This window comes from Durotheca rogersii, assembly GCF_024521655.1.
Source record: "Durotheca rogersii strain YMJ 92031201 chromosome Unknown GGS23scaffold_9, whole genome shotgun sequence".
Classification (NCBI taxonomy): Eukaryota; Fungi; Ascomycota; class Sordariomycetes; order Xylariales; family Xylariaceae; genus Durotheca; species Durotheca rogersii.
The window spans coordinates 172,559-185,817 of record NW_026251240.1 but is presented as its reverse complement, the minus strand read 5'-3'; the positions used below and the strand labels follow the sequence as shown (position 1 = coordinate 185,817).

Sequence of the window (13,259 nt, the reverse complement as noted above, 5' to 3'; positions counted from 1 at the left end):
GGTTAAGTCTGGCTAGAAAGACGTAGGGTCGGTGGTTATGCGAAGGCCACGGTCTGAAATATGGCGTTTTCCACGTTGTTAACGATAGGAAACCATTCCCTAAAATAAAGCACTTCACCTCTGTAGAAATGAGGAATTCGCGCTAGGGAGGTATAGAGAACGTTATCATTAGTAGATACCTAGTAAATAACGCCTTTTCGGTATGTATCTAACTCATCAGGTATAGTCTATTTGTGCTATAGGTATTACCATCATAGTTAGAGGGAGACCGTAGCAAGCCGAGGATCTATTAGTAACAATTTCGCGACATCATCATAATAACACCTAACTACTTGGAAAGTACGCGAGGGACTTAGGCTAATTAACAACATTTAATAACCGGTAACACATGTTAGCTCTACTGTGTTGACTCGGAATATTGGTCGTATACTGTAATATGGGAATCTTGTTACCTGGAAAACTGAATACTAATGATAGATGTACGTATAAAATCAAGTAACACCCCCTCCGGCCTAGTTCCCATATAACATCCAGACCGTGGTTTCCTACTGCATAGAACCCTTAGGACCATACCCACTCTAGGCAAACCACAGAGCTACCGAAGCTCTTCAATAGCTTATAACACGCCTAAGCAGCGCCCGAGTATAAATTCTATAGTGTAAGAAGCTACGTAGGCTTAAATTGGGAAGCAGCGAAATATACTAAACATCTACATTTCTCTATAGTTGATGCGAACAAGAGGCTGAAGCTACTACCCCTCGGTGCTACAGATAGAAGTGTTATATGCTGCCTGCTGTGTTTCTGCTGGCTGATATTACCGACCCTATCAGTTCTAAGAGTTCGAGACAATCAAACTTGCTTTACCACGTAGGTAACGTCGGCGTAGTGCATGTCAGCCCACGGCTCCTTACGCGACGCTGCAGAAAGCCAAAGTGATATTATCAGGTCACTAAAATCGGATTCATTATCTTTATTTAGCTAGACTAGGCTCGTTCAGTATTGCCCAACAGAGGTGCTTCGAAGCCTACGGCAGGTGTACTCAGGGGTCTGCCGCCGTATCCCATCCAGAACAGATGTAGGCACTTCACCACAACTCAGACTCTCGACCGAAAGGTTCATGTTCCCCATTTTCACACTCTACAGACTTTGGCCTACATCAGCGAATAAATTTCATGTACGAGTAGGCGTCGATAGTCTAGCTAGGCATTTACTGTATCTTAACGAGTCACTTGGGGCTGCCAATAAGCCTTTTGGTGAAAGCACACATAGTCGAAGACAGACTCGACATGAGAGACGCCTTAATTCGTATGCAAATAGTATGGCAAATTGTTACAACGTCAATCACGGCCTCGACTCTTGGAAGCGAAGGCAACTCAACCTCCTCGCTGTCTATAGATGTCCCGGGGCGATGTCTAGATACAGACTTAGATCGGCGCTAGGTATCGAGCCATTTTACCAAAACAAGCCCCAGCGATTCAAACACCGTACAGCAAGCAGCCCAGCTCATCATGGTGGAAGCGCGGGATCTGCAACGGACGTGAACGTCAAGACAGAACCCGCCAAAAGAGATTGACCGGAGGGCCATCCCGGATATACGTCCAGTTATTGCGCAAGGATGGTTAACCAAATTACCCGATCCGGGGGCGGATATACTGTCGCCGGATCCGGTCTGCGTCATCTTCCCCGGCCGGGGCGAACTTCTTCCTCTGATGGGCCCAGGGAATATCCACCTGTGGGTGTGAGGGTGCCTCCACCAATTACGGGCCGTGGCAAACCCCATCTGGGGCTACGCAATGTTATTAACTCGTTGATGCATTTCTCCCCATGAATATGCCGAAGCAGTACGAACAAACGGCCGCGTGTCTTCCTCTGATACGACAGAGCGACGCGGCAGTGGAAGTAGATGGAAGAAATCTACATTAGTATGACCTGACGCTCTCGCCAAGCAGAAATTCTGCACGGAAGGAATGATGATTAATTCAGCAGATGATATCGGGGCGCTGCCGGACGCCAGAAGGCAGCAGGACGTAATGCCATGGCCTACGACAGGACGCTCTCGAGGAGCGTGACGTAAAGTGCGGATATGATTGCAGCGATGCCTTCCACGATGACGGTCCACATCCTCCCAGCAAGCCTTGCTGAATACTTCTCCATCTGGTGACTCCGCTTCGCTCGGATCCACGTTCCTAATTGCCATCCGTAGACGCAGGTTGCAGAAGGCGGTCCTCGACGAATCTGAAGGCGGATAGTATCAATATGCAGAAGACGAAGCTCCGATGCAGGCCATAGTGCTGCCTAGCCACGGAGGGGTGCGCGGACAACGAGGGCAGGCCACCGATCATGCGCCCGACAGATATCGACAGGCCAGCAACCGCCGCTCCGAACGCCCTAGGCTCGCCCGCCGACCAGTCGGAGAACACGCTCACGCAAGATAGAAAGCCCTACCACACCTTCTCCCGGTTATTGAAGTGAGCCATAACCCCTCGGAGAACGTCCGAAGAGAGATCTGGCAAGGCGAGATAGCTCTAGGAGCGATCTTGCCCAACTAGTGGCCTCTGCCCGTAGTCGTCAATCTCCGCCCTGGCTGCTGTTCCCCCCTTAGCCGCAAGGCATCCACTGATGTCCAGGCTGATGCGTCCCGCGCAGTTCTCCGCCAATCCGGCGTAGATGGCGGGTTGGATCCGCTCCAATAAGGGCAAGCCAGCGGGTAACGTGAAGGGCGCCGTGAAACCTTCGGCAAATCCCGATGTGAAATGAAGGAGACATTGGGAGATAATTGCTCTGAGCTGTCCCATGCTGGCGGTTCTCAGCCCGATAATCGGACGGAGTAGAACTCATACCACCATCCTACTCGTCAGCCAGCATATTAGGCATATCAGGGGAATCCGCGACTAAGGCCGAACAGGCTGGCAAACCCTCTCTGTCCCGCTGGCCTTGCCGGGTCAGCGGGGCGACGAACGCCCGCATACCCACAAGGTGCATTATGGTAGACATTTTGATGGGTTATATCGTAAACAGTACAAGGCTGACGACGGGAGCATCGACTCGTTGGCGCCAGGGGCCGTGGCCGTGCGAAGTTGCGAACATTATGCGAGTTCGATATGGGCAATATGTGTGCACTCGATCATATGGTCTTGCCCATCGTAATCCTCGCGGATCAATACGTCACTTCCAAGTCTTAGCTAGAGTGGACTATTCTTGCGTCTACTCGTCCTACCTTTGCAAATGGCATGTGAAAATTGTTTCAATATGACAACCTCGTAACAGCATGTGAAGCAGGTGTCCCTTTACCAACGGTAGCAAATGCTAGTGAGACGGTTCGGTATGCGAAAGCCACTGCGGCTGACAGAGACGAATCATAAGTCGTAGGTAGTAGCTTGAAGCCGAAGTGGCAGTGATAAGGAAAAGGGGGGTGTCGTCGGGGGTTGCTGAGTTGGCTCTGACTTCAGTGCGTATGCCGCCCATGTCCAATGGAACTTGGGGCGTTCTCAGCTAATATGTCCTGTGTAAGGGGGGCCGGAGCGTTCTGGGTTTCTAGCACAGAGTATCGTCCACGGCCAGATTTCTGCCCCCTCTCCTTTGGCCATGTCAACAAACCGATGCTTGGCCATTCAAATTCACACGTGCTCCCCGCATCGTCGTCTCCTGAATTGGCGAGGTTAGATAGGTTCGTAGTGTAAGCGAGATGCCTATCATATCCCACCGATTAGAACACCCAATGTCGGTATTCTTGCATCGGAGCGCACATCCCATAGGCACGTCTACGTTGCAGCGTAGTACTTCCACCGCATCAATCATCTTCTAGAACTCCTCAGATGCTAATCGGCATCAACCAAGCGGTAGCTAAGCCCGTGACACATAACAGCTGTATCTAATGATGATCATCCAATGTCCACATCCGCGACGGAGACAGATCGCTAGAACGTTACACAATACGAGTTGTGTGTATGCACATTTTGGTTGTCTTGTCTCATATTTATGTATCGAGGTGGGCGGGGGAGTGAACGGAGGAAAGTCGGCAGCATTCGCATACCTACCACTGTGCGTATTGTAATACATAAATTTCCATATTGATATACATTGGTTGGTATATAATACCGAGCCATTTTAGAGGCGATCTAAATCTTCAATCTCTTTCCGAACAAGAGAAAAACATTCGCCAGAACGGATATACCCCCCCCCCCCCCCCCTACGTATCGTTCAAATATATACCAACGTGTTTAAGTTGATACATGAGCCGTACTTATACCGCATATCCGTTGTCCCTATTCTCGATTGTTGATTCAGAGTGTATTGCGCTATCACTTATTCAAGTAGGTAGGAGGGATACAACCCAACTCATATTAGTGTAGCAAAAGTCGAGTTGATCACCGAGCTTTCCCGGGTATGTGCCCACCATTTATAAAGGAAGTCTACGACCATTAATATAGACTTTTGTGGAATTACCTGCATCGGATGTCGCTTTACTATGAAGACCTCGGTGAGCCGAGTCGTAGAGGGTAGCGGCGTTGCTGTGTATAGACGCAGAGGTGCTAGTGAAATCCAGCTGTCCTGTATTTGGCCAAAGTCCCTGTCAATCAAGCTAACCGACATTCTCTGGACGTTGTTCCTTGTAATCATCCTCGCCAACTACGTGGGAAATACCTATACGGCGACCACAACCAGCGATGTCTAACGGGCCCAGGTGACGGCAAAAACGCCGAGCCCGACAGGAGATGTCCAGGGAAATCTCTTCGACCGTCTCGCTAACATACGGATCGGGAACACGGATTATGGGATGGCACTGAGCGATCTTAAGTCACACGTTTTGTTACGGCTTTTTCGGGATTCCACAAGAGCAAGCGAGAGGGCGGAATGGCCGAATGTCATCCTAGCGATCCTCGCCTGGTTAACGGAGAGAGGCATCACGGTCTTTACTACTGTGTTATCACGCATCTCTCACAGTCAAACTACCTCGTGGAGATTTGCGGCGGTCATTACGGCGTATTGCAGCACGACGACTTCACTCAAGAGGACAGGAACGCCTCGATCGTTATCGACCTGCTCGAGGGCAGGGGTATTTCTTAGGTGGGGGATTAAGAAGACATACCGTACAGCGCCTCTGAGAGAGTCGCCTGCGTCAACTAGAAGAAAGAACAGTATAACAGTATAAATGACTACGTGAGAAAGCACAACCAAGTAGTGAGCTACAACGTGAATTCCAGGGCGGTAGATCGACTAGCCGTCATGAAGAATTGAACGAGTAGGTGTCTCTCCCTAGCAGGATATTATTATTCCTTTTCCTAAACCCGCGCCCGGTACCTTAGGGGGGACCTACTAAACCATGCCGGGACTAGGCCAGGCGGAACGGCTATTATTAACTAAATGATGCAGAATTTCATAAAGGTCATGAGAGCGAGGCTCTCCCGCAGTGGGTGATCATATCACGCCAAACGTGGCCAGGGACGGCCACGACACAGACATCAGCGTCGCGGGGAAGTGGACAAGGTATTCTTGGAACCGCCCCTCAACGACGCGCGTTTTATGGAAAAGCCGCTAGTGTCGGTTACGTTCGACGAGAACAAGACGTACAAGATCCCAAACCACACGCTGAACGTCCTACTCGGTAGCGCCGTGCCGGCTGACCTTATCGGCACCGTCGGCGACAGCTACTACAACCACTGCAGCGAGTTCGCCACCGCCGAGGCCAACCGGGATCTGCATACGGTCGGTCGCTTCGACATCGGGGCCAATGTGATCGGGCACGTAGACAATAAAACGGGAGACGTTGTGCGGCACTGACACGGCGCCGTTAATCTGACCGACATGTACTTCCACAGCTTGTTTGCTGGGCCCCTCAGTAAGAAGGGGGCCAACAAGCAGTTTCTCGGTCCTACCCTTGTCGATCCTGGCGAATGGCAGAGCCGCAGCGTGCTCCCCAACGTATTTCATGCCTGAGAAGGGAATCCTGCCCCGGTATACTACACGGCGAGTCTGGGGATTCCTGACGGACAGCACCGGCCGGTGGGTGGTAGGGGGAGGGGGGAGGAGAAGGGTACGCTCCAAGCGGATAATCATCACGTAGATAGGTAGCGTAGTGTCAATCCACCTAGGCATTATACGCTTGCTTGCACCACCTTGGGCGACGCTTCGTGGCTATTCGTACCTGAACCAACTCTAGCTGACCCTGTGGGAGAGGAAAGACGCCGAGTTCCTGCTAACCCGCCTAACGGCGTCGCAGGAAGATACAGAGGTGGATAGTGGCCTAGGCTGAGTAGAGGCCTAGGCTGGGAAGATAAGACTTAGGTATGGGATAGCAATAGCGGCAGCGGCAGCAGCAGCAATAATAGTAACTATCAATAAAAGGTCGTACGAACCCGAACAAGTCAGCAGCTAATGAGAAAGGGATGAAGCCCCGGAACGCCCCATGTCCGTGTGATGTGTGCCTATGAGAAGAGGCATCGGGCCCGACTCCATGTAGCCCAGCCAGAACCCAACTGTGGGTCGGTCGACGATCCATCCCGTTCCCCACTCGAGCTGAATGACGGTCCAAGCAGAGTCCGCTGGTCCAAGTAACTTGCATGCAGTTACCTAAGTTCATTTCGCGGGGTTTCGATACGTGCCCCATGGCTCGCCTATAGAGAATCGAGCACCGTTACATCAGACTCGCCATCTGCTGGTCTGGGTATCTCAGGCTCCGAAAGCTGCAAGATGAAGGAATGCGCACTTCTAGAACTCAAGCCTCTTCCTCCCCCTCTGTCTCCATAGACGTATTAACAATTGCATTCTACCACCCGTCGATGCGTGCCTCTCTACGGGAAGTGTTGGGCACGCTTTGGGTTACATTGCACGTACGTGGCAAGACGATGGACCGAAACCAACACCCTGGACGACGACACCAAGGACACCGGAAATCCGGGCAATGAATTTCAACCTTCTCGAGCCCACCTGCTAGCTGCATTTCACATTCTCGAAAGGGGGCCGCCGAATAACATAGCCTAGCTAAGCCGACCACACGCCAATCATAACCAGTTCATATATTTCTACTCTACTTTTTGTTACCCGCCCGCCTGCATCCATTCCCTCTCCATCCCTCTTCTCGGCTGCATCATACAAGCCAACGTAATTCTAGCGGTTGGAATGCGGAGTGCTCTGCAGCACGGGGAACCAGACACCCCGGCGCACAAGCTCCACCGGACGTCCAAGGCGCTAGAGCTACGGAGTGCTTGATCATGAGCTTCGAGCGGAAACGAGGGGTTGCGAGGCAGGCCGTCATCCAATTGCCGTCCTATAATAATATATTCTTTTTTAGCCCGCGTCGAGACCGTAACCCTTCCTATCCAATCAAAAACATGACTTCAATTGACTTCATGACCTGACATCGTGACATGACGCTTCGAAAGAAATGCTTTGTTCCCAATCGGAGTCCGTTGCCGCCTCCCAACATCCCGGGGGTGTCTCGATTGTCAGCTGAGATATTGTTGCCGAGGTGAGAGTAGTGTCAGTGGAAGCGAATGTCCATATACAAGGGAATTATGCATTAAACACCGAAAAACCGCTCCCGATCTGGCCCACATATGCTGTGAGCGTCGCCGGCCGGGTAGCGACAACGCAAGGTCACCGTCCCCCATCCGACCATGTCGTATACTCGATGGTATCATCATATAGTTCAAAGAGAAAATTCGATCGCAAAGCACCTGGATGCAGATTCCGGAACGCCATTACCGGAAAATGCACGGAAACAGACTGAGGGAAATGGTTGAGTTGCAACCGAGGCCGGCAAGCAACAGTGATGGCGCAAGTAAGGTGTCCAAGAAATACCGGACGTTGTCCACGTAGATCCTAGCGTTGCGGAGGCCATATACAGACTTCGAGTCTCCACGGACGCGTCGGACTAGATCGTAAAAATCCAAGTCGAATAGAGGGGACTACAAATGTGTAGGTACCGCCTGCATTCTGAAATAAGGCTCATCGCTGTCGAGGCGATGTTACGTCGTAAAGAGGAGTTGGTCATTCAACCTCTTATTGCTGTCGCAGTATAAGTGTCTGCCACGAACGGGAAACGGTCTTGCATGTCTTGGGCGTGGAATGGAGTTGGGTCGACGGGGGACCTGATCAGGGACATACCGGTAAGAGGCATGAAACTAGACATTGGGCCGGGAGACGGTGTCCTCACTGTGGGGGCCGTGGCGGTAGAACTCGGCTGGTTCAAGGGCCCGATGGACTGCTGTGACATTGGTGCTTCTGCCGGAGATCCACCAGTGGTTGGCACATACGAGGTGTGCAAATACGGGTTGAGATTCTGCCGGAGTGAGTGATGAATGGCACCGTAATGGTGAGGCCGCTCAGCCAGGTTCGGACTACCGTTCGGACCCGGATTGGCTTCGTTGGCTACGTGAAACAGTTCCTCCATGTTGTCAAGCCGGCCATTCTGCAGGGTCCCGTCCTTGGCTTGAGGGCTAGATTGCTTGGAGCCGTTGAACTGGAAACAAATATGTCGGTTAGTCTCATAGCCAAATAGCTATTCATCTCTTCGGAGATGTATCGGTTCAATGGCCGATTATAAGGATGTGAGGGACTGTACATACAAAGCAGTATTTGTTGAGGATCTCTTCGTACGAAGCCGACGCTATACCACCAGCCGACGGAGAGCTTGGCCGGGGGAACATCGGGCGAATGACCCGTGGGGTTGGCGTAGAAGCCGACGACGATCCGGACGGAGTTGTACTAGTCGGCGACACCTCCGAACTTGGGGGCGTGCTCGTCTTCTTGTGAGCCTTCATGTATAGAGCGCTGCCTCGCTGGCTTGATTCTCGGTCTCGGTGGGCCTGCTTGGCGGCACTGAGGGATGCTCCGAAGTCATACCGATTGGCGAACGCCTGTCCACTTGGAGTTGACACCCGATTTGGGAGATTGTCACTGGGCAGGCTGGTCGACGACTTGGAGGTCTTTAGGCGCAAACCACTCTGGCCTGACTCCCCGAGCACTTCGTGGAGAGGCCGATCAAAGCCATCCAGCTTCGACTCGTGCCCGAACTCATCCATAGCGCCGGGAGGCATGGACTTCGGACGCGCGACGGTAGAAGCGTTAGCGTTCGTTCGTCGTGTACTACGTGGCAGTCCATTCGCAGGTCGAGCAGAAGCCGCGTTCTGGGGGGTTGGAGAGTTCTTATTCCCAGGCTGAGGTAGCACCTTCTTACGAAAGTCTACTTGGAAATTGGTATTGTCGTTGTTATCCCAATATTCGACTCCGTTTACATTATAGCGAATACAGAAGAACAGGGTCTTGGCCTCGAGGTTGGCGAAGTCGGACAACTTGAGGCTGAATTGGAACCTGTCCTGGCTGGTCTCGGTCTCGCGCAGTCGGATCTCCTGGTGGAACTCGGCAGCAACCTCGGAGGTAGTCTTCCAATAGTCAAAGGTAAACCTGCATACGACGGATTTGTGGAAAGCTAGGTTCGCCACGGCTACCGACCCCAGCAAAGATTTCTGGTCAGGTGACATCCACACCCTCTCTAACCTAACAGGGAGAGCTCTCCGAAATGGAGTCTCTGGGGGGATGCTACCGATAGCAAGTTCCCATTCGAACGGGGGAGACCGTATGCTAGATTTCTCCTCGACAGGAAAAGGGTACTCATTATCGCTCTCGTAGTGGTCCGCCGGAGAGGAACCGGCACTGACGGCGAGAGGACGGTCCAGTTGCAAAAAGTGCCGAACGTGTTCGAGGTGAGAGTCGAAATGGACAGCCTTTGAAAATGTCGGCGTCCCCGGCATACTTGACGGCCTCCTCCGTGATGGCGGTCGTAGTGCCGGTCGTACCAGCTCTCCCGACTTTTTTCGCACCATTTGCGGCTTCCTCGAGGGCTCATCTTGCTCGGACCCATCCTCGGAGTTGGATAAAGATGCTTCGGCCGACATCGAGTAAATATGAGATTCGGTCTGTGACCTCGAATGGGACACCTTGCGGGTGTTGGTGTTGAGAGCTGGTAACCCGGAAGCAATGCGTGTTTGCCGCGACTCCCCAACAGGGTTGTTACTCTTCGAGGATGGTGGGATGTCGCTGAGTGATGACCGCACCGGCGACGACTCACGAGGCTGCGACATGGCACTGATAGCTTCCTTCAACACCTTGAGCTCAACTGTTTCCATCTTTCTACCTCGGGCCTCGGACTCGACAGCCCCTTCATCTTCGCTCGACGAGTCGGGTGGCGAGATGATAGCCCCAGGAGGCATGGCCTTCGCGTCAGCAACAGGCGGCGGGGACTGTCTCACAGGGGCCGCAAAGGCAACAGCCATCCCCTTCAAATTATCCGACGTCCCCGGAGGGGTGATGTCGGGTGTCGGGCCATTTGCGGCAACGGGCGCTGCAAGTGTGGGTATGCTCCCGGCCGAGGCAGATCGTCGGTGCCTGGATAGGTAGGAAGAGGACCGTGGTAGGGCAGGTCTCGGGGAAGGTATGCTCGGAGAAATGAAGGAGGATCTTCTGCTAACGTCCGGCGAAGGGATAGCTGAGGAGGCGGGGGAGCGGGATGGGGGCGTGTAAGGCATTCCCAACGATTTGGGCTGCCGCGTGTGTTGAAGGAGACGACGGCGGTGCGGCTGAGCTCGAAATCCCGTGAGCGAAGCAATGCTTAAACGTCTACCAAACCTCAGGACGCAGATCAGATGAGGTAATGGTACTGTGGCGGAGGCGGTATTCGAGGGATAAGTCAAATACTGTGGGAAACCTGCGAAAGACGGTCAGATCAGCATTGGTTGATTCAACGCAATATATCCAGGTGAGAATCCCCAATCCTGGACCCTGCTGACTTCTGCAGTGCCGTGTAAACCAGACAATGATCCCGTGGCGAACAGAACTGATATCATGAATTTCGACTGATATGTTCAACCAGCTGGAAGCGAATCCAGGGTCAGAAAAGCCACAGAACGTGACGCAATCTGCGGCAAACGAGGGGTGTTCCGAAAATCGTGTGGCGCCACCAGGGGTTGTGGCACTGAATAATATAGTCGCACGTCTCATCCCACGTCTCTCATGCCCCTCCTTTTTGGGGTTTTCCTTGTCGGCGCCTAGCACGTTTCCCACCGTGCGGCTCGCGGTGACGGGTGGCACTACGGCCTGCGGCCGATTGAGAAGTTGGAGCGGGACAAGGGAGCAGGTATCTGGGCGGGCACAACACAGAAGAGGGGGGTCAACTCACAGGAACGGAGGAGTGCGGGACGGCGGTCTCTCAGAAGGTGCTCATAGATCCGTCGTCGGACCGAGAGGAGAAGGGAGGGTAAGAGATGCAACGGCAATATTCCAGCAGCGATGCAACTCTTGACTTCTCCCTGTTCTTCTCCTACGGACCTAACAAGGATCAACTGAAGATGAGCTGATGATCCACACTCGGGAGACACCGAGTCGTTAAGAATCCCTTCCGAGGAGACCACAGCGGACGGGGATGTCGATTAATGGTCGTGGGAGGCTACCGAAAACGCATCGGGGGGGGAGGAGGCAAGACGGGAAGGCCAGACAACAAACACAAAGGGTACGTTGTTTATTGGTAAGCTGGATGGGGATGGGATCTTCGGAAGCCTAGAAGATATCAAGAGGCGAGGAGGGAAATATTGGTGGTCCGTCCTTTGTTACGCCCACTCGGCTTTGTTGTACCGGATGTCCCAGGCCCTGTCAGTACGTACCGTGATCCTCTTTTTCAGTTTTCCCTCTCTTCTCACTCCTGTCTCACGGGCACTCTACCACCCGGGTATGGATGGCAGTCGGGAGACGGCGGTATACGCGAAGGTAACGGGGAGGAGTTATCACCGATCGTGGCTACGGCGATGCTGACGGAATCGACAGGACACAAGACAGTTCCAGAGGAACGGATTAGGTGGTAGAGGTGATCAGGTGTCAAGGTATTCCCAACCCACAACCGCGGCTCCTCTTTTTTTTTTTTTAATTTAGGTATTTCTTTCCGGGTTCCTTTCCTTGTCTTATTCAACAGAGGGTGAAAAGCAAGAAAGAATGCGAAGGGAGGAGGGGGGGGAGGGAGGAAGAAGGGAGAAGGGTGAGAGAAACGATGGGAATTGCGGACAGATGAAGCTATCTACAATCCCGGGCCTGCCTTCGAACTGTAGGTAGGTTGGGGAGGGAGGCAGGATGCTGGATGGAAGGAGAAGGAGGAGGAGGAGGATGGAAGAGGTCAGGACCCGAAAAAGGGAAGTAAAAGAATAGGTAATAAAATGAATGCCATAAACCGGAACGGAACTGTGTGGGCAGGTCAGCTAAAAATTATTGATTCGATCACAGCTAGCCCGGCCAGTCTCGCCAGACGGGGCACTGCCAGCCAGCATGGGCTACGAGACGTTTAGTGGACGCAGTTGGGGAGTGGTGAGTGGTCAAGTGGTTCCCCCCCCTTCCTCCTTCCAGCATTATGTACTAACAGGTATGTACTAATAGGTAGGTAGGTATGTACTAACATACGTAGTATGGTATCCACCAAGAGGGAGACCCTGACTGAGTCTGGCAACACCCTCAGGCGAAAATTTGTCGCCCACCACCTGCCATGCCCACAATATACGCGCTAGCACCACTGGCAATGGGGAGGGAGGGAGAGGGAAGGCGAGGGGGGGGACTATAGAGATCGTATCCCCAATCAAATCTATTAGGAGAGGTGGGGATAGGCGGGTCCCGATGGATGGATGGGATGGATTGATAACACCATACCTAACCTAACACCATTCTTAATCCTGTACTATTCCAGGGTGGATGTCATTCCGTAATGGTACGGTGTGCACTTACACACACACATGCGTTATGTACTTAGATGTACGGCCACGTCCACGTCCTTCCTGCTCTTCTTTTCTTTCCCCTTCTCTTGCTCTCCCTCGTCGCCTTACAATTGCGCCCGCTACAGAGAGAAATTCCCATGCGGATTGCCATACCGATGTGACCTGTATGCTGCGTGCTTGGATCCTGCGCAGGTGTGCCGAATGGGAGACCGACAACCGTATTCCCACCCTCGCCTGTCTGCGCACTACATATACGTATGGCAAATAAATCCCCATAGTAATAATATGTGCATATACATATATGGAAGCCGTCTCTAGCGCCTCAGCAGACATTCGACAAGTCTGCTAGCGCCGTGATACGACCTGTCCCTCCCTCCGTCCTACATACGGCATGGATGTCTCTGGGGCTGTGGTGATATGCGGTACTTACTGTGTAGGAGGTACCTACCTATGTAGGAGGGTATGTAGGTAGGCGGCAGCTACGGATTTCGCTCGGATCGTGGTCCGGTA

At 52.7% G+C, this 13,259-nt stretch overlaps 3 protein-coding genes across 3 annotated transcripts; 1 reads left to right on the top strand and 2 right to left on the bottom strand.

The window, feature by feature from the left end:
- Positions 1 to 1,993: 1,993 nt before the first annotated feature.
- On the bottom strand, positions 1,994 to 3,513 carry GGS23DRAFT_566290 (uncharacterized protein). The gene is made up of 2 exons (XM_051516264.1): positions 3,218 to 3,513; positions 1,994 to 3,168 (listed from the first exon to the last, which is right to left on the bottom strand). The coding sequence occupies exon 2, from the start codon at positions 2,793 to 2,795 to the stop codon at positions 2,526 to 2,528; it is 270 nt and encodes an 89-aa protein (XP_051372010.1). The 5' UTR covers positions 2,796 to 3,168; positions 3,218 to 3,513; the 3' UTR covers positions 1,994 to 2,525.
- Positions 3,514 to 4,854: 1,341 nt separating this feature from the next.
- Positions 4,855 to 5,781, top strand: GGS23DRAFT_596488 (uncharacterized protein; the record flags this gene model as incomplete). The annotated part of the gene is made up of 3 exons (XM_051518485.1): positions 4,855 to 5,056; positions 5,374 to 5,414; positions 5,467 to 5,781. The coding sequence occupies 3 exons, from the start codon at positions 4,855 to 4,857 to the stop codon at positions 5,779 to 5,781; spliced, it is 558 nt and encodes a 185-aa protein (XP_051372009.1).
- Positions 5,782 to 7,993: 2,212 nt separating this feature from the next.
- On the bottom strand, positions 7,994 to 10,526 carry GGS23DRAFT_604916 (carbohydrate-binding module family 21 protein; the record flags this gene model as incomplete). Its single annotated transcript, XM_051519680.1, has 2 exons — positions 7,994 to 8,485; positions 8,568 to 10,526. The coding sequence occupies 2 exons, from the start codon at positions 10,524 to 10,526 to the stop codon at positions 7,994 to 7,996; spliced, it is 2,451 nt and encodes an 816-aa protein (XP_051372008.1).
- Between the last annotated feature and the right edge of the window lie 2,733 nt (positions 10,527 to 13,259).